Below are 26173 nucleotides of genomic sequence, written 5' to 3'. Positions count from 1 at the left end.
ATGAATAAAGCTGCTATGAACATTCATATGCAAAGTTTTTGTGTGTATATGAGTTTTCAACTCATTTGGGTAATTACCTAGGGAGGGAGGGAGGGAGGGAGGGAGGGAGGAAGGGAGGGAGGGAGGGAGGGAGGGAGGAAGGAAGGAAGGAAGGAAGAGGGGTGCAGGGGTTGCTCCATTGGTTAAGCAACCGACTCTTGGTTTTGGCTCAGGTCATGACCCCAGTCAGGGTCTTGAGACTGAGCACTGGGCATGGAGCCTGCATAAGATTGTCTCTCTCCCTCTCCCTCTGCCCTGCTTGTGGGCATGCTCTCGAAAAAGAGAGAGGGAGGGAAGGAAGGAAGGAAGGAAGGAAGGAAGGGAGGGGAGTTCTTAGTCCTTTGCAAATTTCCCTTTTTTTCTGTCCAATCACTGACACCAGCAACCCATTTGGATCAGGTGAAGATCTCACCTACCTTGCAATATAATTATAGCAACCTTTTATTTTATTTTATTTTTTTAAAGATTTTATTTATTTGACAGAGAGAGACACAGCAAGAGAGGGAACACAAGCAGGGGGAGTGGGAGAGGGAGAAGCAGGCTTCCTGCAGAGCAGGGAGCCCGATGTGGGGCTCGATCCCAGGACCCTGGGATCATGACCCGAGCTGAAGGCAGACGCTTAACGACTGAGCCACCCAGGTGCCCCTATAGCAACCTCTTAAATTTCTCTTTTTAGGTACTTATAATACATACTGAATACACAAGTGAACACAACAGTTTTCTCTTCTGATACCCCTATTCTGCCCCATCAGAAACAGTTAATGGTATCAACATCTACTCACTCAAGTCAAAAACCAACAGTTATCTTTGGCTCCTTCCCGTGTAACTAAGTCACAACATCTTTATAATTGTACTAATCACATTTCTCTAAGATTTGTCCTGTTTCATCCCAATGCTAATACCACTCCAACCACTCTTCTGAAATATTAAAAAATTTATGCCATCTTTTGGCATCATTCTGCTTGCCTTCTTTCTGCAAGTCCTTTTTCGTAATCTCCCCTCCTCTCCATACTTCCTGCTACCTCTAAGGAAGCCTCTGTCTCTCAGAAGGATTATTGTAACTGCCCATCTTCTTTCTCTCCCACTTTCAATTTATCTACCACACTACAGCCAGTATCATGTATTCAAAATGAGGATCTGGTTGTTTTACTTGTACTTAATTTTAGCACATTTAAAATAATTCTAGGGGCACCTGGGTGGCCAAGTCAGTTAAGCATCTGCCTTTGGCTCAGGTCATGATCCCAGGGTCCTAGGATAGAGCCCCATGTCGGGATCCCTGCTCGGCGGGGAGCATGTTTCTCCCTGTCCTCCTGGTTTGTGCTGTTTCTCCCTCTCAAATAAATAAATGAAATAAAATAAATAAATAAAATCTTTAAAAAAAATTTTTTTTAATGAAATAATTCTAAATACTCACAAACAAAAATCAAATTTACTTTGTGGCCTGATCCACTCTGGACCCCAGGTTATTATTAGCAGTGATAATGCCACAAAATTTTTACTTATTTGTTCAGATTTATTTATTTATTTATGAGAGAGTGCATAAGGAGGAAGGGGCAGAGGGAGAGGGACAGAGAAACTTTAGCAGGCTCCATGCCCAGTGTGGAGCCATACCCAGGTGCCCCATCAGAAAACTTTTATATGGCTCTTATGTATAACGCAACACAATTTCAGATGTTCCTTGGTTAAATCTTTACACTTGCTAAACTAGTATAACATATACAGTACTGACTTTAATGAGAGTATAATATGTTCCTTCAAATAGCTCTTGAAGAATTCCTTCTACACTTATGAAAAGCCTAACCACACTCCATTAAATCTGCACTGATCCCCCAGCAGAACTACTTAATTTATGGAAGAAAAGACTTAACTTTTCACTCAAATGAATTTTATAATAAATGATTATTTGTATGTTTCTAAATTCTTTACTGGATACATGGATCAATGGAACTAAAATAATAATGTTTCACATCAAGACATTTTATAAATGTCATTTTATAAAGGTTTCTCATGGATATGAAAAGAAACAGGAAACATAAAACCCTTGTTTCAAATTTCTTTAACTTATTCTGCAATTTCTAAGTTTCTTTAGAATCCCTTTTAAGATTTGGCAGAGTCTGCTACCTGAGTTGCTTTTTAGACACTTCTAAATTAATCAAATGCTACAATGAATTCCTTAATCTGGTTTTCCCAAGGAATCTCAGAGGAAAGGTCTAGAAAAGAACAGAAGGTAACCTATAACCTGTAATTCTTTCTTTTCCCTTCTCCCTCAACCTCTAATATAGCATTATACTTCTAAAACTCTAATTATTAAAGAAAAACTAATATGGATTAGTTCTCTGAGATTTATGTCCCTATTTGGGATAAAATCAGCAACCAATCACAAACAGAATTCTAAAATTTGAGATTTTAAAGTCTATAAACTTGGAGAAGTTATGAATTACAGATCAATTCTCAAATTATTCTTCAGGCCATTAATTCAGCAGCCTTCTGAACAATCATCCATTAATACTTATCTTCCCTGCTTCAGAAATGACTTCATTAAAGCATAAAGATCAGAAGTGTTTACCGTGTTGAACTTTATTTGGCAATCAGTACCACTGTGACACCTTTTCACCTGTCTTTCCCCAGTGGAGATCAAGCTATTTCAAATACGGAATTGTTTTCAATTCCTCAGGAACAGGAATAGAGTGAAATAAGAGAGGCATCCAGGGCACAAAATTTAATGAAACACTGACTCATCAAGCCCATATTTACATGACCCTGAAAGTGCCATTTAAATTCTGTGCCCTAGATGTCTTGCTCATCATCCCCTGGCCCTAGCTCTGCTATAATTTCAGTACATTTGGAAAACCTACCTTTTATCTCTCTAATTTCATAAGTAAAATAGTATTTTTAGGAGTGGTAAATTTTATATTTTGATTTAAAAGGACTTAAGAAAGCTTTTAATTCTACATGCATAATACTTCATTAATCACAATCAGTAAGAACACCAAAATGACTATCCTGGTGTGTATACGTGGTGTTCGAGGACACGAGGGAAGACACCAATTCTCATTTGCTGATTAACAGAGAAAGTAAACTGTTCAAATTAACTCTAAGCCTTACATGGAATTTTGTACATTTAAAGAACTCCAACTATTAAAACAACAATTGCATAAGCAAAAGAACCATTATTCCAAAATCTGGAAGGATAAAAAACATTTCCTGGCTGAATTAATTTAAGTAAACAATCTCATCTGCCCAAAGGTTTTTCCCTCTTCTCTTTTTAAATCCTCAACCCAAAAGGAAAAACAAAACAGAATTCTAAATCAAACTTAAAACACTGATTTGAGGATGAGAATACTTCTAAAATGCAAAGGTAAGTAAATAAAAATCTTAGAATTTTAACTTCTGAAGTAAAAGTACCAATTAAAACATCTCTTTCAATCTCGCTTATTGTTATTCTTACCAGATAAAGGAGGAAGGTGTGCAGCCCTGTTCCAAGCCCAACAGAAGACAAAATTCCTAAGCCTATCCAGTAGGCATACAAAAGAAATTGTTTCTCTATACGTTGCACATACTGAAAAACAAAAAGGATACAGTGAAAAAAAAAAAACCCAACAGATTTGTTTAACAAAAATGTTATTTATCACCTACAATCAAAATAAAACAAACCAACTAAAATAAGTTTCTAGTAGGAAGAAAGCATTAAGAGTAAAAACCCTTTCAAGAGACCTAATTCTTTTTATATGTGATGGCAGAGAGGCAAAAAATTAATCTAATTGTAATAAAGCTCTTGTGTTTAGACCTTTAAAGTCCTACTATTGCAAATTTATAGGAAAAACGCAAACTACTAATAAGATACCTATGAGAATAAAAGTTTTAAAGATATCTGAAAGTTACAAAGACTCTAAGAAAGCATTGTAATAAATAGTGGTGAGAGTGGGGCACTTATTTATATATTTGTGAATGGAATATATTTTTGTTTATTCAAGTAAAAAATGGAATAAAATTATTTTTGTATGTTTAAGACCAAAACGCTTTTTAAACAAGAGCAAGCTGAATGAAGTCCACTGAGGTATGGACTTGTTGGAGGCATTCCAGACACTAGATTCTAGGCTCTCACACTGGCAAGTAAATTCATCAAACCAGTTCCTTACAAACTCTTAATGACACACACAGATTTCTTCAAAATATTTAAAAGAAATGCATTTAAAACTATAAAAACTTCTCTGCGACTAGAGGTTAACTGCTTTAAAAAATAAAACAATACCACTTTTAGAACCATTTCCTATTAGAATACATTAATGTTTTACTATTTTAACAAAAGTTATTAACAAAATGTCCTATTTTCCTTTCAGTTATGTTGTACTTACAGACTACAGGCAAATGAACTTCTCCCTTTTTTTTTTTTTTTTAAAGATTTTATTTATTTATTCATGAGAGACAGAGAGAGAGAGAGAAACAGGCTCCCAAGGAGCAGGGAGCCCGGTGCGGCACTCGATCCCAGGACTCCGGGATCATGACCTGAGCCGAAGGCAGACGCTTAACCGTCTGAGCCACCCAGGCGCCCCAACTTCTCCCTTTTTATACATATAAAACCTAACCTTCAATCTAGGATGAATATTATCTGTTTGGATGGATCACAGGAGAGTGTTATAGAAAATATGAAGACTTTGGTGCTGATTAAAGGATTCATGCTATTCTGACTAAACACCATCAGGAAAGTTACATTTGAATCCTTGAAAATAAAAATGATATATGCCAAATATAAATGCTCAGCAGCCATGAACTGCCACAAGAATATTTTTAATATTTGGTCTTAAAAGAAAGACAGTAAGATATCAGTTATGAGATAAAGTTAAAAAACAAAACCAAATCTAAAAATGTGGAGGGTAGAAATTTTATCAAACCCACAATAGTTCCATTTTGAAACTGTTTGGGAGGTACGAGGTACAAGAACAGAAAAGCTGCTGAACCTCTTACCTGTTGATGTGCTCCTTCAACATAATACGTAGCTATAAGTACAGCAAGCAGCAGTAAAAAAGACACCACAATGCTTTGACGATGCCATAATCTTAAAAACAATTTAAAAACAAAAATAAATGAAATATCTCACAGGATTTATCACTCCCAAAACAAGTTCTTGTTGAAGCATTTAGGTTATTTAGCATAGCTATAGAATCAGTTCTTTTGGGCTGAACTCTTCTGTTCTTAAACACGATGGTCTCTTGGGGTATAGAAGGAGGTCAAGAGAAGATACATGGGTATAGAACATCCAATTTCTTATCATAAACCCTACTGTAGCCTTTCTCTTACCCAAAAGACTGATTTTGTTTACATCCCAACTTCTCACTGGGAGAGGCATTATAATATAATGAAAAAAGCACTGGCCTTCAAGTTAGAGGACCTGGGTCAGAGTCCCTAAGTATTGACTTAGAGTGAGACACTTAACCAATCTGATTCTGTTTCTTCTTTTTAAAATCATAATACAGTTGACCACAACATGGGTCAGAACTGCGCAGGACTAAATGTGGATTTTTTTACAGTATAGTACTGTAAATGTATTTTCTCTTCCTTATGATTTTCTTAATATTTTCTTCTCCCTAGCTTACTATATTATAAGAATATAGTACATAATATATATACAAAGCTTCTGGTCAAAAGTAGGCTATTAGTAGTTACGTTTTTGAGGAGTCAAAAGTTATACATAGATTTTTCAACTGTGTGGGGGTTGGCACCCCCAACCCCCATGTTGTTCAAGGGTCAACTATAATCATATATTTGTTTTACTAGTTTCAAAGAGTTGCTTTAAGGATCAAATGAACTGAAAAATGTTACAAAATGTTTTATAAACTGTAAGTACAATAAAACCGTATGCTATTATTAAAGATAATAACTTAGAAAGGCAAGCCCAAAATGATAAGGCATGCAAAAGTTCAACTTGCTCTTTATGGTATCTGAAACAGGGCTTATAAGTACTAAACTTAAAGATAGAACCCATTTCCATGGCAGAGTCCTTTTTCATTGGCTCAAATTATCAGTAAAAGTGCCACGTATTCTGAACCCTGTCCTACTAAAGAATCAGTATCTAATGTACATAGGCCCAATTTCCCCTAGAGGTAAAGCCAGAAAAAAAAAAAAAAAAATCTCATCTCCTATGTTCTCCTTTGCATAAAAGATTCAATGTGAGACAGGGGTCAACTGTAATAATCCAGTTAGCAAATAGCAGTATGTTCCCCTAATCTATTTTTCTCCAAACTACAGAAAGGAAAATAAACATGTTTAATTAATTCATTTTGAAAGAGCAGTTGGTAGAGTAGAATGTTAAAGATTTCTAAAATTAGTAAATAAGGTAATGGAAGACTCTTTACTTTGAGGTCCATTCCTTCAAGATTACTAGGATTTCCAGAGAAAAATACTGCAAGGTAATGAGTGGCTGTCTCCACAGGACAATATTCTGCCTTTCTTCCCGATCCCTCCTCTTCTTTTCATTCATTGAAGAGGGGTCTGAAAAACATTAGCGCAGAAATTTAAACAGAATGTCCACTTTTTCCAATCACTTTCAAAATTTATCTACTTTTCCATCCCACATTTGAAGGATACTTGCATATTAACCTCAAAAAACAAGAAATGTGTTCACATGATAAGTCTTAGACAGGCTAGGTGATTCTGCTCTACTCTGAGAACTATTTTTGCAATTATTTTACTGTCAGGACACAAGTTTCCTTTCTTGTATGCTACTGGGATACTAAGTTAGCCCACCTTCTATGAAGGGCAATTAGTATCATATCACAGAACAAAGTGGTTTACAGTTCAAAATAGGAAGGCAAACTGTTTGGTTCCAAATCCTGGCTACAAGTCATGTGACCTTGGGCAAGTTAGTTAACCTTTCTCTGTCTCAGTTTTCCCTTCTCCAAAATGAAGATGAAAATAGTACTTACTTTTTTAGGGTCACTGCAAAGATTAAATGAGTTAATGTATGTAAAGCTTTCAGAAGAGTGACAATAAGTGTGTAAGTGTACAATTAAGGTCATTATCAAAATTACAAATGCATATACCCTATAACCCAATAATCCCATTTCTAAGAATGATTAGGTATGAGGTGAAATGTCTCTTGTACAAGTTTATTCAACACAATGTTACTTGTCTAAGCAAAAGATTATAAACAACTTAAATGTTAACAGCAGAAGACAGAGGAGTGATTAAAGTATGGTATACTCATACAATGGGATACTAAGCAGCCATAATGAAGAAGTTCTTCATGTACAATTATAGCACAATCACTAGGAAATATTAAAAGATTATAAACAACTTAAATGTTAACAGCAGAAGACAGAGGAGTGATTAAAGTATGGTATACTCATACAATGGGATACTAAGCAGCCATAATGAAGAAGTTCTTCATGTACAATTATAGCACAATCACTAGGAAATATTAAGCCAAAAAAAACCCCAAAAACCACAGTACAGGAGAGTAAATGTGTCATACTAACATTAATTTTAAATTCCAAGGGGGTGGGCAGCAGGGGAAGAATACATAAATGTACATGCTTTTTAAAAGAAAGGAAAGAAAAAAATAACATGCAAAAGCTCCTAATATGAAGAGACTATATGACATATGCATGCCTATCTCTGAATCCTGAAACTCTTGGTGAAATGATATAAAATTTATCAATAATCAGAGTAACCAAAAGTCAGATAAGTACTGCAAAATGTGTTCTGCAAGGCAATGTAGTGATCAAGACAAAGAGAAACTACTATTTCAGAAAGCTTGCACTTCTTCCAATATAAGAGAATGTCTATGATATCACCATGCTAGAGTATTATTTGCAATATGTTTGAGATGCCAAACAATTTAGAAGTCAAAAAGAAAACCATTACTTCTGTTAAGTGGAAAATCTTTCATTGTCCTTTAAACACATTAAGGAAAGTTCCTACTTGAACCATCTATGTAAATAAAAGCTGTAATTTTCAGGGCTTTTTTTTTTTTTTTTTGGTGGTAAATGTATGAATAAGAGTCAAATATACTGAAATTTACCACAAATTCCAAATTCGGTGAAAATATAAATTTGTCGCAAATGAAAAATTTTAAATAAACCCACAATGATCACATTTTTTTTTGATATTTGTGTATTTAGGACTACTGTAGTAAGTAACTTTATAATTTACTTCTAAAGTTACAAAATAGCATGATAAAACTGAGCACCAAACAATACCAAATAAATACTTACCACACCGTAAGATTAACAAATAATAATCTTGTACCTAGAACACTGCTGATATGACTGTGACTCGGCTACTTCTGCTATCACTACCAAAAATCACCATACAGGCGCTGGCCCATAATTTCATTTACTATGAGGAGTAAACAAAAGATAATTAACAGTAGTCCCCCCTTATCTGTAGGAAACATGTTCCAAGACCACCAGTGGATGCCTGAAGCTGCAGACAGTACTGAATCCTATATATGTTTTGTCCTGTATCTATATAGCTGTGATAAAGTTTAATTTATAAATTAGACAGCAAGATTGACAGTGGCAATTAATAATAAAACAATTATAAAAATATACTGTAAGTTATGTGAATGTAACTCTCAAAGTGTCTTACTGCACTGTCCTTCTTGAGATTACATGATACGATAAAATGCCTATGTAATGAGATGAAGTGAAGTGAATGATGTGGGCATTGTGACCTGGCATTAGGCTATTACTGACCTTCTGAAAAATAGATCATTCTGTTCCTGGACTGCAGCTGGCCACAGGTAACTGAAACCGTGGAAAAAGAAAATGCAGACAAGGGGCAGGGGGGACTTCTGTAATCTTATATAAGATACACAAGAATCTTATTTTCTTATTATATTAACAAAAGACAGTAAATATTAGATATATTTCTATTTTACCGCAATGAAAAGGGTATCATTTAAACCTGCACATCTTCTCCCTCCAAGCCACCACAATTTACCTGTGAAGTTTCCATTATATTGTTCCTTGTTCATTGCTACACGTCTCTGGTCACAATTTTTTCCATTCTCTGCCATTTCATAGATCAATAACTCTTGAGGAGCTAATAAAGCAAAATAAAATCCAAAGACATGTTACATATTCTGCTTTGCATTTATGGCTGAATAGAACTGAGAAACAACATGGTAGTAATATTCTGCATGCTATCTGAATAATGTGTTTACACTTTCATCTTCTCTTTTATAATCAAGATATGAATAATTTGTATAGAAACTCTAATAGAAGTAGTAAAAATATAAAAGCCATGTAGTTGTAAACCTTTTTCAGTCATTCTAGTGATCTTCCAGATTAAAATTTGGAGGCAATTTGTCCACTGCAGAAGGATATAAAATACTAGCACCTTCAAATATTGATAAGCTATAATATCTTAAGTTTTTTGGGGGCGGGGGGGAAGGCAGAGGGAGAGAGAGAATCTATTTTTTTTTTAAAGACTTTTTTATTTGTCAGAGAGAGAGAGAACACAAGCAGGGGGAGTGGCAGGCAGAGGGAGAAGCAGGCTCCCCGCTGAGCAAGGAGCCCAATGTGGGACTTAATCCCAGGACCCCGGGATCATGACCTGAGCTGAAGGCAGATGCTTAACCGACTGAGCCACCCAGGTGACCTGAGAGAGAGAATCTTAAGCAGGCTCCACGCCCAGCATGGAGCCCAATATGGAACTCGATCTCACAACCCTTGAGATCATGACCTGAGACAAAATCAAAAGTCGGATGCTTAACTGACTGAGCCACCCAGACGCCCCTGAAGTCTTTCTGAGTCATAATTTAATATTATACACACTACTCAAATTTTACCAGTCTTTCACCATTCTTTTAGCATTATTAGAAAAAAATGGATTATACTACCAAACATGTCAAAAATGTTGATACAGATCGAAGACCAATTTTATTTAGGAAAAAATTCTACTGAAAAAAAAAATATGGGCCTAAAAAAATAAAAATTATAAATGTCTAAGATATGTTAAATGTACTCTTTATATCATGCTTCATATTACATGTATAGGTATAAATTTTTACTTTTAAATCCCTGTATTACAACATATAAATTGTGCTGACATAATTATTCTACACAAAAACACCAGATTGCCTATAACTGTTATCATTCTTTCAGGTGTTAGTAAAGCAAATCTTTCTACTCAAGAAGCACAGTACTTCAGGGTGCCTGGCTGCCTCCTGATTTCGGCTCAGGTCATGATCTCAGGGTGCTAGGACTGAGCTGATTCTCTCTCTCCCTCTGCCCTCCCCGCCATGCTCACTCATTCTCTCCCTCTCAAATAAATCTCTCTTTTTTTAAGATTTTATTTATTTATTTGACAAAGAGAGACACAGCGAAAGAGGGAACACAAGCAGGGGGGGTGGGAGAGGGAGAAGCAGGCTTCCCAAGGAGCAGGGAGCCCGATGCGGGGCTCGATCCCAGGATCCTGGGATCATGACTTAAGCCGAAGGCAGACGCTTAATGTCTGAGCCACCCAGGTGCCCCTCAAATAAATAAATCTTAAAAAAAAAAAGAAAGAAAAGAAAAAGCACAATACTTTGATCAAGTCTGCAATGCAGTCCTTAACACACTCTGAATGTGCCAGGAATCCTGCTAGACCTATATTCAGCTGATTACAATATGATATGGTCATGGATTTAGTGTTCCTATAGTTCGTTAGTTGGAACTATTTTATTCCTTAACTAAAATTTTAACTGCAATTACCACTTACAAAATATATGCTTTGTAAAGGAAAATAAGTGAAAGACTACATATAAAAAGACTGAGCAAAAAGCATACATTCATCACTTCAACAGAAGGTGTCTTCTTTAGACACAATTCATTTGTGGACACCTTTGTTTTCTTGCCATCATTTCTCAATAAGCAAATAAACATATCAAGAAATAAAGTATAGGTTTCCATTAGCACAGATGGATAGCCTGGAGTAGATGATTATTAAGATTTAAAGTTTGAAAATCTTGATTTGCATCCCAGATTTGTCACTAGTGGTGTGATCTTGAGCAAATCTCTTTTTTTTTCTAGATCTTTTCTTTTGTTTGCTTGTTACTGTCTTTTTAGATTTTATTTTTCAGTAATCTCTACACCCAACATGGGGCTCATACTCACAACCCCAAGATCTAAGAGTCACATGCTCTACCAACTGAGCCAGCCAGGTACCCTCAGATCTTGATTTTCTGATCTACAAAATGAGAACAAATTATCACTGTCACAGGATTGGTAAGGATGAAAGAGTGCGTGTACGTGTGTGTGTTTGGACATGCATGTGTATAACCACATCAAAAGGGCAGGAGGTATATGAAGTGGTAAACTGCCTACACTAGAGAAACTACTTCATTGGTACATGCCTGACTGCTACCATTTCAATGATGTTAGTGTCTTTCATTCAGTGCTTATTTAAAAAATTCTGGAGTCTGTACCAGGCTCTGAAGACATAAATATGAATAACACAAACTCCTTGTCCTCCAAAGGGTTCTTTCTTCTGACAGGGAAGCCAGATGAGCACAGGACTTCACTTAAAATGAAATAGATATACAGTATCTAACTTAGTGGGAAGAAAACAGGTTTTGGAGTCTAACAGAACTGGATTCAAACTCAAACTTCTATGAGCTTGGACAAATTTCTAAATCTCTCTAAACATCAGTTTCTTTAACCTGTAAAATAGAGATAACATGACACATATCAAAGGGTTGCTATGAAGATCAAACAAGGTAATCTATATAAAATACTAATAGGGACGCCTGTGTGGCTCAGTCGGTTAAGCGTCTGCCTTCGGCTCAGGTCATGATCTCAGGGTCCTGGGATCGAGCCCCGCATCGGGCTCCCTGCTGAGTGGGAAGCCTGCTTCTCCCTCTCCCACTCCCCTTGCTTGTGTTCCCTCTCTTGCTGTCTCTCTCTGTCAAATAAATAAATAAATAAATAAATCTTAAAAAATAAAATACTAACATATTATCTCACCTTTCATATAAACTCAATATATATACTAGCTGTAATGATGAGGAAGAAAGTACAGGAGCAATTATGGGAGCTCAGAGTACAGTACATTCAGAAGAGTTCATAAAAGCTGGAAATTTGATTCTGCAAACTTAAGTCATACTTATGTGAAGATGTTTTCAAAAGATACAGTCCAAGCAATTACAAAAAAAAATAAATGAAGTCATTTTGTGAAAATCTCTAAAACCAGAGCATCAAAATAGGTTCATAAAATGTAAATGTTCTCCACAAATCATGCTTTCTGGGCTTTATTAATAAAATTAACTGAGGATATTGAAGTGGACCATATAATAAAGGAGTGTAGGATTTTCTATCTTCTAATCATTTAACTAGAAGCCATATTTAAGTTCTGTAAAAATTTAAAACTGGTACATTCATATTAAGCCAAATTCTATAGGCAATTTTTTTTCAGAGATGAACAGCCTATTCACCTATATCACAATAAATAAAATGTAATTAATTTGTGGCAAAAAGATGAACAAGTCACAAAGGGGCATGTGTGTTACGAAGAAAAAATTCTAAAACTTGTCCCTCTGCAAAACACTGTGATAATTGACCTCATTTCCCCAGGCTTACTCTTTTCTGTAGTATCATTTTTTTTTTTTTTTAAAGATTTTATTTGTTTATTTGACAGAGAGAGACACAGCGAGAGAGGGAACACAAGCAGGGAGAGTGGGAGAGGGAGAAGCAGGCTTCCCGCTGAGCATGGAGCCCGATGCGGGGCTCGATCCCAGGACCCTGGGACCATGACCTGAGCTGAAGGCAGACGCTTAACCAACTGAGCCACCCAGGCGCCCAATCTGTAGTATCATCTTTAAGAGATAAAAACTTTTGGGTGCTTGAGTGGCTCAGTTGGTTGTCTGCCTTTGGCTCAGGTCATGATCCCAGGGTCCTGGGATCAAGTCCCACATCACGTTCCTTGCTCAGCAGGGAACCTGCTTCTCCCTCTCCCTCTGCCTGTGCCTCTCTCTGCTTCTGTCAAATAAATAAAATCTTAAAAAAAAAAAAAAAGATAATAATTTTTATCCAAAACAACTCGAGCCCATTTGAGTCCTTACTTAAAACAATGGTATTATGCAATTGTTTGAAGATGTTTTTAAAGATATTGCAACAGGAATTTTCATCTGAGCAAACAATGTGTTCTTACACAATATGTTAAAAAAGAGAACAGCTTACTGACATTTCCTACTCAAAAAATTCTCTGGAAAACAAAATAGTCTGGAATTTTGTTTTGTAAGAAATAACCAAGGGAACTAAGTTATTTTTTTTTTTTTTTTTTTTTAAATAATAAAGCCAAGGTTTTAATCTCAGAATATTTGTCCCCAAGCCCACTCCATCCAAAGGTTATATAGAAACAAACCTGTATTTTCTTATAGTACATATTGATTTCCCCCTTTATTTATTTATTTTTTTTATTCTTATGTTAATCCCCATACATTACATCATCTTTTAATCAGTCTACTTCTTACAACAAAATAAGTTCAGTTTTGAAAAACTTTTGCCATTCCCAAAAGAACTATAAAGTCAAACATGCAAAGAATCACTTGTGTTCTAAATAGTTAAGCTTATAAAAGCATCAAAACTTTTTTGCATTTTAACCATTTTTGAAAATACTTTATACTATTCCTTGTCTTTTTTTTTTTTTTTAAAGATTTTATTTATTTATTTGACAGAGAGAGACACAGCAAGAGAGGGAACACAAGCAAGGGGAGTGGGAGAGGGAGAAGCAGGCTTCCCGCGGAGCAGGGAGCCCAATGTGGGGCTCGATCCCAGGACCCTGAGATCATGACCTGAGCCGAAGGCAGACGCTTAACGACTGAGCCACCCAGGCGCCCCTATTCCTTGTCTTTTAAAACTCCCTTGAAAACACCCTCATTTCCTTTGTCCCCATCTTCCTCAATCACATATACACTTTGCAAAACTGGAATGTCCCTGGAACAACCTGCATCCTTATGGTCTGTCTGACCAGGTGAACATAACTGGAGATAAACTACCCAACTGCACAGCTACTTTAAATTCACGCACTCTCTCCTCTCTGAAAGTAAATAAAGTCTTTAAAAAATTTTTTTTGGAAATCTGTTACGAAACAATGTCAGTCAGATTCCTAGGCGTGGGGATAAATCCAAAGTATTCCTAGCTTATTTAAAGGACTGAAATCTCCTCTAACAGGAATCTAGCACATATTCTTGACATCCAATGGAGCTTACTTTGCAGTGAGAGTTGTAATATCAATTTTAATAGCATGCAACTAAGTTAAGATTTATTTTTAAGAATGAAACTGTTAAAATAAACTCTATAGGTCTGTGGATAGGATTAGAAGTCAGAAATAGGAAAGAAGCATAACTCAAACATCAAATAATAATTTTCATTGTGAAAATATATCTAGATATAAGGAATGCTTTAAAAGGTTGCAACTAGCAAGTTTTAAACACAGGTGAAGCATTTAAAATGAAAGGCTGATATTAAGACGTGTGGGGTCTTTTGTTTCTGGCAGAAGTGCTGAGAAAATACTGCCAAAATCAGCTCACAAAGGTTTTTTGTAGGTTGTACATCTACTGCTAAGACTATAATATTTCATTCATTTTAAACATTAGCTACACTTGTAATGCAAAAACAATGTGAAACTAAATTACTTTGAGTTCCCTAAAACAACACAGAAAACATTTATGGATGACATGAAAAAACAACTCCCAGAGTAATATCAGTTAGTGGAGAATTTAACAAGATGAAAAGGAAAAGAGGAGTGATGAAGTCATTGGCTCTAATTTTCTTGGCCACTGTATTCCAAAGTAAAATGAACACACTTCCTTTAAAAAAAAAATCATTTATTCAAATGATTCTACTTTCTCATAAAAATATTAACTCAGCTTTCTCAATAATGCACACTGTTCTTCATACAAGTCATGCAAAGACAGCCAACTTGAATATTTCTTGCTTTCAGAAGTGTGTATACTTAGACTATTTAGTACATTCATTCACAGACTACTTCAAAACAGCATAGATTTTTCTAAAACTGCTATGATTAAGAAATTGCAATTTATTATTGGAAACTTAATAAATAATCTAAGCAAACAGTAATAAATATATTTTGACCAGTGAGGCTTTCATATAGTTTTCCACTTGTGCAGGGGTAAAAAGCCAAATTCAAACACCATGCACAGTATCAGTGACTATTAGATCATCTGACTGTAAGAGTCAGAGATTATCACATGGTTGGGCAGTGTAAAAGTATGTTCTCTGAAAATTCATTATTTGAATAAGAATATATGAAAAAAAAAGTCCTTGAATCTTTTTGAACTTTTTAAAAAGATTTATTTATTTATTTTAGAGGGAGGGGGAGGTGCAGAGAGAGAGGGAGAGAATCCTCAAGCAGCCTCTCCACTGAACACAGAGCCCGACATGGGGCTCGATGTGGGGCTCAATCCCAGGACCCTGAGATTGTGACCTGAGCTGAAATCAAGAGCCAGCCACTTAACCGACTGAGCCATCAGGTGCCCCTCTTTTTGAACCTTCTAAAGTCTTGGGGAATTAGACAAATTAAAACCTCAAGTTAGGATACAATTTAAATGCATTCAAAATCGCAATGTAGGGGCGCCTGGGTGGCTCAGTCGTTAAGCGTCTGCCTTCAGCTCAGGTCATGATCCCAGGGTCCTGGGATCGAGCCCCGCATCGGGCTCCATGCTCAGCGGGAAGCCTGCTTCTCCCTCTCCCACTCCCCCTGCTTGTGTTCCCTCTCTCGCTGTGTCTCTCTCTGTCAAATAAATAAATAAAATCTTAAAAAAAAAAAACTGCAATGTAACTCCCAATAATGGTTAGTAGGTTATGAGGGTATATATTTCTGGCCTAAAATGTCCCTCAACTTAATTTAGTGAAGTGTAAAATACATTACACAGTCTTCTAATTGTTGAAAAGGCCATTGCTCCAGATCTAATTTTTAATTAGATAAAATTTTAAGTAAAAATCCCTATTTTAAAAAGATAAAACATGGAGGACATTTTAGGGACCCCCCCTTTTTGAGAGTCTCACAGATTTGGGGGGAATGTTTATCTCTCATTTCCAATATATAAAAATATGATTCTATGTTCCTTTGGGCAAAAACATGACTTTATTTTAATAGAGAAAATATGTAAATTGTAAAATTACAGCTTGAAAAATCCCATTTCTCCTTTTCTCTCAATCTACTAAACGTTCAATCAGTTTTTCATAACCAATGCAATCTTAGCAAAACATTTTCACCAAAAAGATGGGGGAGTAATGTCAAGAATTAAAACACTAAAAGGAGTAACATTCCAAAGTTGGGAGATTCAGCTAACTGTGAGACCTTGGGAATGTTACTCCACATTTCTGAATCTCTCTTTCTGCATCCAATTATCAGGCACATAAAGTAAATTACTGCCATAATTTTCTTTCTATTCTAATAGTCTAAGAATTCTACCTAGCCCAAGGTTAGGGTTTGGATTTATGCCACAATAACTACTCTGTGTAGTGATTAATAGTTTACATACAGACTTGCTAAACTAATACTAACAACCCTTTGTAGGGAACAGTTATTTTAATCCTTACCTTCTACAAATGAGAAATTTAAGGGCTGGATGGGCCCTAAATTGCAATTCAGCAGCATATAAATGGCAAAGTGAGAGTTCCACCTCACGTTTCCACATCCAAATTCAATGTTTCTTCTACTACACAAAACAGTCTAGTGAGAGTCCTTTCAATTCTCACCAAGGAATTCCGGAGTCACAGAAAAAATAAAATGATAACAAAGTAGTTCCAAAAGTTTAGCATGTTCTAGTATTTCTAAACAGTTCCCATCAGTAGAATTAAGAGAACACTCCTCTTTGTTGATTATAATGAACAGACAAATAATGGGACTGTCATTAAAACTGATGACTTCACCTTTACTTCTTTCAGTCATTTCTTTGTGGGTTTTTACTGTTTGTGTATTTCTGACAAAATTTCAAATTCAGATTGCTTAACAGACTCCCTACTTTACTGCCCCTAAATACCTGGGGAATATAAACTAGCCCATACAAGTCATTAATAAGAGAATAAGTTAAATCACAGAATATTTGCAAATGACAAAAGTACATATTTCAGATTATTTAAATCAAAATGAAGGACTTGATACAGATAATTCTAAGCTTTATGATCTATGAAACAGATTTTTTTTTTATTATCCACAGTTTGGAAAAATACTAGAACTTGCTATATGTTATCCATCCATTGAAATGGTAGTACTGTTCCCACTACACCCATTAAGATGGGTAAATGGAAGTAACTGTTGCTATTTTTTGGTCATTTAACATTAAAGAGACCAGAATGACCTATAGCACTTTCTACATTGAACTGTCATTCTTTGCCAACTTTAAAGGGTATTTTGGGTTTCATTTTCTCTTAAATATTAAATAGCTTCCTGAAAATAATCATTTAGGGACCTCCACTTCTATCTTAAGAAAATTAGAACCTACTGAGTAGATAAAGTATGGTGTCATTATGTGTAGCAATGAATTCTTAGCATCCAAATGGCTTCAAGATAGGGTTTTATAAAATAATAAACTAAAATACTGCACATGGAAAAATGTAAATTAAACTTTTCAGTAACATTTACTATGTGATGTCAGGTACATGTACTAGGAAGTTTGAGGGTTCCTTCCTCTCCATAAAAACTGGACCCTGGATTGGACATATTCTTTGAGAAATCACTGGTTTCACAAAGGGAAGAGGCAGTCTCCATGGTCCCCTCTATCCCGCCAAAAAAATAAGTAAACTACACAACAGATCCAGAGAGACTGAATGGTCTAAGAGCTAGGTGGTTGTGAGGGATGGTGGGAAAAGAAGAAAACCTGAGCAGTAGGAAGGAAGCTGATAGGAGCAACCAGCAACTGAGAGGGCTCAAGTTACCCTGAGAAAAGATTCTGAGATCAACATCCTTGTAGGAAGACTGAATTGAAGGTGAAAAGCTGTATTAGCGACTTTTCCTTTGGGCAAAAACCCATGAAGAAAAACAGAATGTCACCTCAAAATATTGATTACTTTGAATTAAAGGCACTTTTAAGAAATGGCACTCTGTTTTTTAAAACGGACACTCTGACTTTCCTTTTTCTTCCTGAAAGCAAGAAATAAAACTCTCATGTAAAAGGTAGCCTCCCTGTACTAGGAAGAAGGAAGACATTCTTATCACCAGAGATGGGAACTTGGGGCTGATAAATCTGTACAAACTTTGTTAAATTAACCCATATCTTCCTACTTATTTCTTCACCATTTACTACCTCTAGATCAAACTTCTTTGTCTTGTCAATTCTTCACAAATTTATTGTTTCTTGGTCTAAAAGGTATAAAAGCGTCCTGCTCTGGTCACTTCTTGGGGTCTTCATTCTCTTGAAGGTTCCCATTTACATGTGAAAAAAAATAGTAAAGTTTGTATGCTTTTCTCCTATTAGTATGTCTTTTCTTAATTAAACTATCAGTTTCATTCCCAGGTCCAGCAGGAGATCCAAAAAAGATAGAGAATATTTCCTCTGCTATAACCACAAGGGCCACTAATGTAGTCCCAAGTCAGAGTTGCCTTTCTAGCTCTCAGCAGAAGTAGAAGTAAACCCTCTTTGTAAATTAGGTCTGCTGGACTCCAAAAGAATAAGATCAATCAATAAACTCACAAAAGTTCCAGCAAACAAGCCATTATCAATATAGACCCCTCCAATTGGCCCCACCAATCCCCTACTCCTTCAGGACAAGAACCACAGATATCAGAGATTCAAGTACAAATTAAGTATATTATAGAAGAGCTATGTATAAAATGTTTACAGAACAAAGGATGCAATTACAAAGATGAACACACAATAAAAACTACCACACCTGAATAGATTTGAAGGAAAGAAAAACAAATGGAACTTCTAGAAGTAATAACTGTTGAAATTAAAAGGCAATGGACGGATTAAATGCATGGATCAAACACAGATGAAGTGAACTGGATGAGCTATCCAGGGAATTTATTAAGAACGCAGCAGAGATAAGATGAAAAATATAAGCAAATAAGAGACACAGAGGACAGAATGAGAAGGTCTATTATTTCTTTAATTGCAATCCCAGAAGAATATAAGGAATGGGAGAAATGTAAATTCAAAAAGATAAAGACCTAAAATTTCCAAAAATGAGTCCATCAATCTAGGAAGTAAAATATATCCCAAGTAGAACAAATATAAATAAATCCTATCCAGAAATACTGCAATCAAATTGCAGAACACTAAAGTAAAGAGGTCTTGATCTTTTTTTTTTTTTTTTAAAGATTTTATTTATTTATTTGACAGAGAGAGACACATCGACAGAGGGAACACAAGCAGGGGGAGGGGGAGAGGGAGAAGCAGGCCTCCCGCTGAGCAGGGAGCCCAATGCAGGGCTCAATCCCAGGACCCCGGGATCATGACCTGGGCTGAAGGCAGACGCTTAACTACTGAGCCACCCAGGTGCCCCAAGAGGTCTTGATCTTGAAAGAAGTCGGAAAGAAAGGACACATCTCTAAAAATGGAAGAACAGTGGGGTGTCTGAGTGGCTCAGATGGCTAAGTGTCTGCCTTCAGCTCAGGTCATGATCTCTGGGTCCTGGGATTGAGCACCGAAATCAGGCTTCCTTCTCAGCAGGGAGTCTGCTTCTCCCTCTGCCACTCCCCTGGCTTGGGCTCTCTGTCTCTCTCTCTCTCAAATGATAAATAAAATCTTTAAAAATAAATAAAAAATAGGGCGCCTGGGTGGCTCAGTCGTTAAGCGTCTGCCTTCGGCTCAGGTCATGATCCCAGCATCCTGGAATTGAGCCCCACATGGGGCTCCCTGCTCAGCAGGAAGCCTGCTTCTCCCTCTCCCACTTCCCCTGCTTGTGTTCCCTCTCTCGCTGTGCCTCTCTCTGTCAGATAAATAAATAAAATCTTTAAAAAGAATAAATAAATAAATAAATAAATAAATAATAAAAATGGAAGAACAGTTAGAATGAAAGCAGAATACTCAACAGCAACAATAAAAGGCAAAAAACAATGGAATAATATCAGAGTTTTGAGATAAAACAACTAGTCTAGATGCACAAACAATGAATCATGGAACACTTCATCTAAAACTAATGATGTAATGTATGGGGATTAACATAAGAATAAAAAAAAAAAACAGCTAGTCTAGAATTGTGTGCCCAATAAAATAGAGACATTAATAGTAAGCAATAAATAAGGCTATTTAACCAAGTATTGTATAAAATAATAAAAGTGTCTGTAACGATAATTTTAAAAAGAAGTGAAATGTGGATAATGACATATAAATCTGGAAGAGAAAGATGAGAGCTAACATGTCCTAAAGTTGGGGAGCTTCAAAACAGTACTTGATAGAAAAAAGTCCAAACAGTCCAAATATGTCAATAATCAAAATAAACAAACAGATTAAACTTATCACTTTGAAAAGGTTGCAAATTGTTATTTTTAAAAAATCCATGCTTGAAAGGCTGAAAATAAGACAAAAGACAAAAGTCATTATTAGGGACAGAGAACATAATGATAAAAGGTTTCACTCAGCAGGAAGAAATAACAATTCTAAATTTGAAAGCACTAATACAATACAGCATCAAAATTTATAATGTAAGAATTGTTAAAAATACACAGAGCAATGGATAAATCCAACACTGTACTGGGAGATTTCAAAACAACTGTTACTGATATTTCAAGCAAACAAAAATAATATTAAGCAAAGATAAAAGATTTTAACAATACAATTAAGAAATAAAATGTAGGGGGCACTGGGTGGCTCAGCTGGTTAAGCATCTGCCTTTGGCTCAGGTCATGATGCCAGGGTCCTGGGATAGAGTCCCAGATCCGGCTCCCTGCTCAGAGGGGAGTCTGCTTCTCTCTCTGCCCCTCCCCCAAATTCGTGTGCAAGCACTCTCTTTCTCTCTCTCTCTCTCAAAAATAAATAAATAATATCTTTGAAAAAAAAAGAAAATTTCCTTAAAAAAAAAAGAAATAAAATGTAGGAATAGATTCAGCATCTGACATTTAGAGAATACAAATTTTTTCATAAGCCATTTATAATGATTAAGCCAAGAAACCAGTCTTAACATATTCCAAAGAATGGGCATCATAGACCACATTCTCTGATAACTCAGAAATTATGGCAAACAAGAGGCACCTGGGTGTCTCAGTCAGTTCGGTGGCTGCCTCTGGCTCAGGTCATGATCCCGGGGGTCCTGGGATTGAGCCCCATGTCCTCCCTGCTCAGTGGGGAGTCTGCTTCTCCCTCTGAATCTGCCCCTCCCCCTGCTCACGTGCTCTTGCACACGCTTGCTCTCTCTCTCAAATAAATAAAATCTTTAAAAAAAAATTATGTCAAGGGCGCCTGAGTGGCTCAGTCGTTAAGCGTCTGCCTTCAGCTCAGGTCATGATCCCAGGGTCCTGGGATTGAGCCCCACATCGGGCTCCCTGCTCAGCGGGAAGCCTGCTTCTCCCTCTCCCACTCCCCTTGCTTGTGTTCCTGCTCTTGCTTTCTCTGCCTCTGTCAAATAAATAAATAAATCTTTAAAAAAAATCATGTCAAACTTTAGTAACAAAAATATAACATTTGTACATACTTTAGAAGTTAATGCACACAGGGCGCCTGGGTGGCTCAGTTGGTTAAGCGACTGCCGTTGGCTCAGGTCATGATCCTGGAGTCCCGGGATCGAGTCCCGCATCGGGCTCCCTGCTCAGCAGGGAGTCTGCTTCTCCCTCTCCCGCTCCCCCCCTCTTGTGCTCTCTCTCTCTCACTCTCTCTCTCAAATAAATAAATAAAATCTTAAAAAAAAGTTAATGCACACAGTTTTAAGTAACTCATGGGTCAAAATAAGAGAACACTGAAAAATGCTCAGAACTACTAGAACTAATAAATGACTTTATCAAGGTCACAGGATAAAAGGTCAAACCAACACTCTATTAAATACCTGGAATAAACAATTAGAAAATTAAATTTTAAAAATTTCATTTACAACAGCATCTGAAAACATAAAATACTTGAGGTAAGTTTAACAACATACGTAAAAGACCTATTCTAAAAAAATAAGGAAAGAAATTGAGAGGGCCTAAATACATGGGGAAATATACCATGTTCATTATTTGAAAGACTTAATATCGTTATTATGACAATTTCCCTGAAACTGATATATAGGTTTAATGCAATCTCAATCAAAACTCATGCAAACTCTTTTTTTGAAGATTTTATTTGAAAGAGACAGTGAGAGAGCGCTGCATGAGCAGGGGGAGGGGCAGAGGGAAAAGGAGAGGGAGAGGCAGACTCCCCGTTGAGTGCAGAGCATGCTCACTGGATGATGCTCACTGGATCCCAGGACCCTGAGATCATGACCTGAGCAGAAGTCAGATGCTTAACCAACTGAGCCACCCAGGTGCCTCTTAAGCAAGCTTTTTAAAAAATCAAAAGTGACAAGTGGATTCAAATTTATATGGAAATGCAAAGAACTTAGAATAGCTAAACAATCTGGATAAAGAACAAAGTTGTAAGACTTGCACAACTCATTTCAAGATTTATTATAAAGCTAGAGTAATGATAGTATGGTTCTGGCAAAAGGACAGATATAGATCAGTGGAACAGAATATAGAATACATAATTAGACCCACATATAGTGGGTCCATTAATTTTCAACAAAGGTAGAAAGCAATTCAATGGTGAAAGGAAAGTCTTTTCAACAAATAGTACTAGAATAACTGAATATTCATATGAAAAAGTGAACATCAACCCTTCTTTCTCAAATTCAACAACTGATTTGAAATGGATCATAGATCTAAATGTAAGAACTAATACTATAAAGCTTCTAGAAAAAAAAGGAGAAAATCTTTGCAATCTTGGAGTAGACAAAGTGTTTCTTAGGATTTAAAAAGCATGAACCATAAAAGAGAAAATTGATAAACTGGACTTTACCAAGTTTAAAAACTTTTGCGCTTTGAAACATTGTTAAGAAAACCAAAAAGGTAGGGGCGCCTGGGTGGCTCAGTTGGTTAAGCGACTGCCTTCGGCTCAGGTCATGATCCTGGAGTCCAGGGATCGAGTCCCGCATCGGGCTCCCTGCTTGGCAGGGAGTCTGCTTCTCCCTCGGACCCTCCCCCCTCTCATGTGCTCTCTTTCTCATTCTCTCTCAAATAAAAAAAAAAAAAGAAAACCAAAAAGGTAAACTACAGGAGAGAAAATACTTGCAAGATACATGTATCTGACAGAGTTCTTGTGTCCAAAGTATCTCTCTCTCTCTCTCCACACATATATTATAGTAATAAAGAATGAAGGTGTTTTGTATAGGTATGGAAATAGAGAAAGCAACCAAGAAACAGAATAGAGGGCATTTCAAAAGATTCTTGTGTTTTTGGAACTCCTTATGGCAAAATAGAGCAGCGGGGAAAGGAGAGATTATTCAAATTGGTTATCCATATAAGAAAAGAAAATTTGGATTACTACTTTGAACCATGCACAAAATTCCATTCCAAATGGATTAAAGATTTAGAAGTCAAAAAGCAGAACTTTTAGAAGAAAATATAAATACTTTTTGCCTTGGGATAGGGAATGATTTCTTAAGACACACAGAAAAGAGCTATCCATAAAGGAAAAGACTAATAAATAAAACACCAAAATTAAAACTTAAATTCATTACAAGATATCTTAAGTGAAAAGATAAACCAGGGCGCCTGGGTGGCTCAGTCGGTTAAGCGACTGCCTTCCGCTCAGGTCATGACCCCAGGGTCCTGGGATGGAGCCCCGCATCGGGCTCCCTGCTCTGTGGGAAGCCTGCTTCTCCCTCTCCCACTCCCCCTGCTTGTGTTCCCTCTCTCTCTCTCTCTCTCTGTCAATTAAATAAATAAATAAAATCTTAAAAAAAAAAAAAAGAAAGAAAAGATAAACCAGAGAAATACGTAACTGAAAAGGACTAAGTAGGCAGCTTATATAAAGAATTTAAAATACTAAGAAAAAGACAATCTTACAAAAGTAAAATAGGCAAAAGACATAAAGAGGTATTACATAGCAGAGAAAATATATATGGCCAATAATGAAGATACCTACTTGATCTCAGTGACAATCAAAAAATATAGATCAAGATCACAGTGAGATACCATTTTTATCCAGTATGCTTTACTATATAACAATTTAGCTCCAAAATATAGTGACTTAAAAAAAATCATTTAGTATTTCTCATGATTCTGTGAGTTAGGCCAGGCAATTCTGGTCTGGGCTAGGTTGGCTCCTGAGCCAGGCAAGTCTCAGATGGGATGCCTCATGTAAGGTCCCCTAACCCCCAGGTTAGTCTGGCCTTTTTTCACATGATGGGCTCAGGGTTCTGAAGAGCCACAAGAGAAGACAGGTCCTAATACGCAAGTTTTTCAAGTCTCTGCTTATGTCACACTTGCTAATGTCCTGTTGGTCAAAGCGAGTCACATAGCCAAGTACAAAGTCAAGGAGTGGTGTAACAATAAAATCACATTACAAAGGGGTATGCATACAATGATGAGAATATGTGACCATTTTGCAATTCAACACTCAATTTTATAATCCACCACACCATTCTTTACATGGATTCTTTCAGCAGAAATTAAGACAATAGCAAAGTTAGGAAGACAACTTGTAAAAAGCTGAATACTGGTATACTCTTGCTAGCAATTCTATGCCTAAACATATAGCCAAAAGAACCTCTTGCGGGGCGCCTGGGTGGCTCAGTTGGTTAAGCGACTGCCTTGGGCTCAGGTCATGATCCTGGAGTCCCGGGATCGAATCCCGCATCGGGCTCCCTGCTCAGCAGGGAGTCTGCTTCTCCCTCTGACCCTCCTCCCTCTCATGCTCTCTGTCTCTCATTCTCTCTGTCTCAAATAAATAAATAAAATCTTTAAAAAAAAAAAAAAAAGAACCTCTTGCACATGTGAAGAGTTGATATGTACAATAATATTTTTAGCAACACCAGTCTTAATAGCAAAAGCTCTAACAACTCAAATGTCCATTGTCAGAAGAACAAATAAACTGGCATACAATTATACAATGAAATTTTATATAGCAGTGAAAATGGATTTTCATTTACTCATTTAACAAGTATTTACTGCGTACATACTATCTGCTAGGCATACTTTGAGATGCATCACTTACCAATAGTTATTAAGGTACTGATAAATTCAAATATTTAAATTTTTTTTAAAGAAAGATTTTATTTATCTATTTGAGAGAGAGAGAAAAAAAACGAGGGATAGGGAGGAGGAGGGAGAGAGAGAAAGAAAGAGTGAGAAGCAGACTCCCTGCTGAGCAGGGAAGCCTGGGGGGGAGGGGCGCTCAATTCCAGGAACTGGAAATCAGGATCACAGCCAAAGGCAAACGCTTACCCGACTGAGCCGCTCAGGCGGCCCGTCAAATATTTAAATTTCTAAAAATAAGACTTTTGCAGATACAGAGATCCTAGAGACATCCTTATGATTATTTAATAAAAAATTAAAGAAAATTCTTCCGTCCCATTGAAGCTGTACTAAAATCTCCTATAAACAGATCTTAAAAACTAATAAGGGGCAGAAGAACCTTGTATATTCTCTTTGATTAAATGCTTTTTGCAATGTGGAGACTTGAAAGTTTCTGGAAGGAACCAGACTCAATAAGGAAGTGGTTTGTCAGATCATCGATTTTAACTTCACTGGACTTTGGTCTCATTTAGACCATAGAGCAAGATTTGACTGGGGCGCCTGGGTGGCTCAGTCGTTAAGCATCTGCCTTCGGCTCAGGTCATGACCCCAGGGTCCTGGATTCGAGCCCCGCATCGGGCTCCCGCTCGGTGGGAAGCCTGCTTCTCCCTCTCCCACTCCCCCTGCTTGTGTTCCCTCTCTCGCTGTGTCTCTCTGTCAAATAAATAAGTAAAATCTTAAAAAAAAAAAAAAGATTTAACAAAGCTGGCCCTTTCTTTTATTTTCTATTTTTATTTTTTTAAAAAGATTTTATTTATTTGTCAAGCAGGGGGAGCTGCAGGCAGAGGGAGAAGCAGGCTCTCTGCTGAGCAAGGGACTGAGCCTGATGCGGAACTTGATCCCAGGGATCATGACCTCAGCCAAAGGCAGACGCTTAACTGACTGAGCCACCCAGGCGTCCCAGAGCTGACCCTTTCTTTTTTTTTTTTTTTTT

At 36.7% G+C, this 26173-nt stretch overlaps 1 protein-coding gene across 5 annotated transcripts in view; it reads right to left on the bottom strand.

Annotated features, from left to right (window-relative positions):
- VMP1 (vacuole membrane protein 1) overlaps positions 1-26173 on the bottom strand; it is a 120721-nt gene that overhangs the window by 88878 nt on the left and 5670 nt on the right. For all 5 annotated transcript variants that reach the window (XM_081806050.1, XM_081806046.1, XM_081806049.1 and 2 more), the window contains exons 2-5: positions 8983-9084; positions 6393-6528; positions 5005-5095; positions 3488-3598 (exon numbers count right to left, since the gene is read on the bottom strand). In XM_081806050.1, coding sequence (XP_081662176.1) covers positions 3488-3598; positions 5005-5095; positions 6393-6528; positions 8983-9058 — 414 coding nt within the window. In that variant the 5' untranslated portion in view covers positions 9059-9084. The remainder of the gene's footprint in view (positions 1-3487; positions 3599-5004; positions 5096-6392; positions 6529-8982; positions 9085-26173) is intronic.

This window comes from Leptonychotes weddellii, chromosome 15 (genome assembly GCF_054177405.1).
Source record: "Leptonychotes weddellii isolate Sample4059 chromosome 15, ASM5417740v2, whole genome shotgun sequence".
Lineage (NCBI taxonomy): Eukaryota > Metazoa > Chordata > Mammalia > Carnivora > Phocidae > Leptonychotes > Leptonychotes weddellii.
This window is presented reverse-complemented; position numbering and strand designations above follow the sequence as displayed.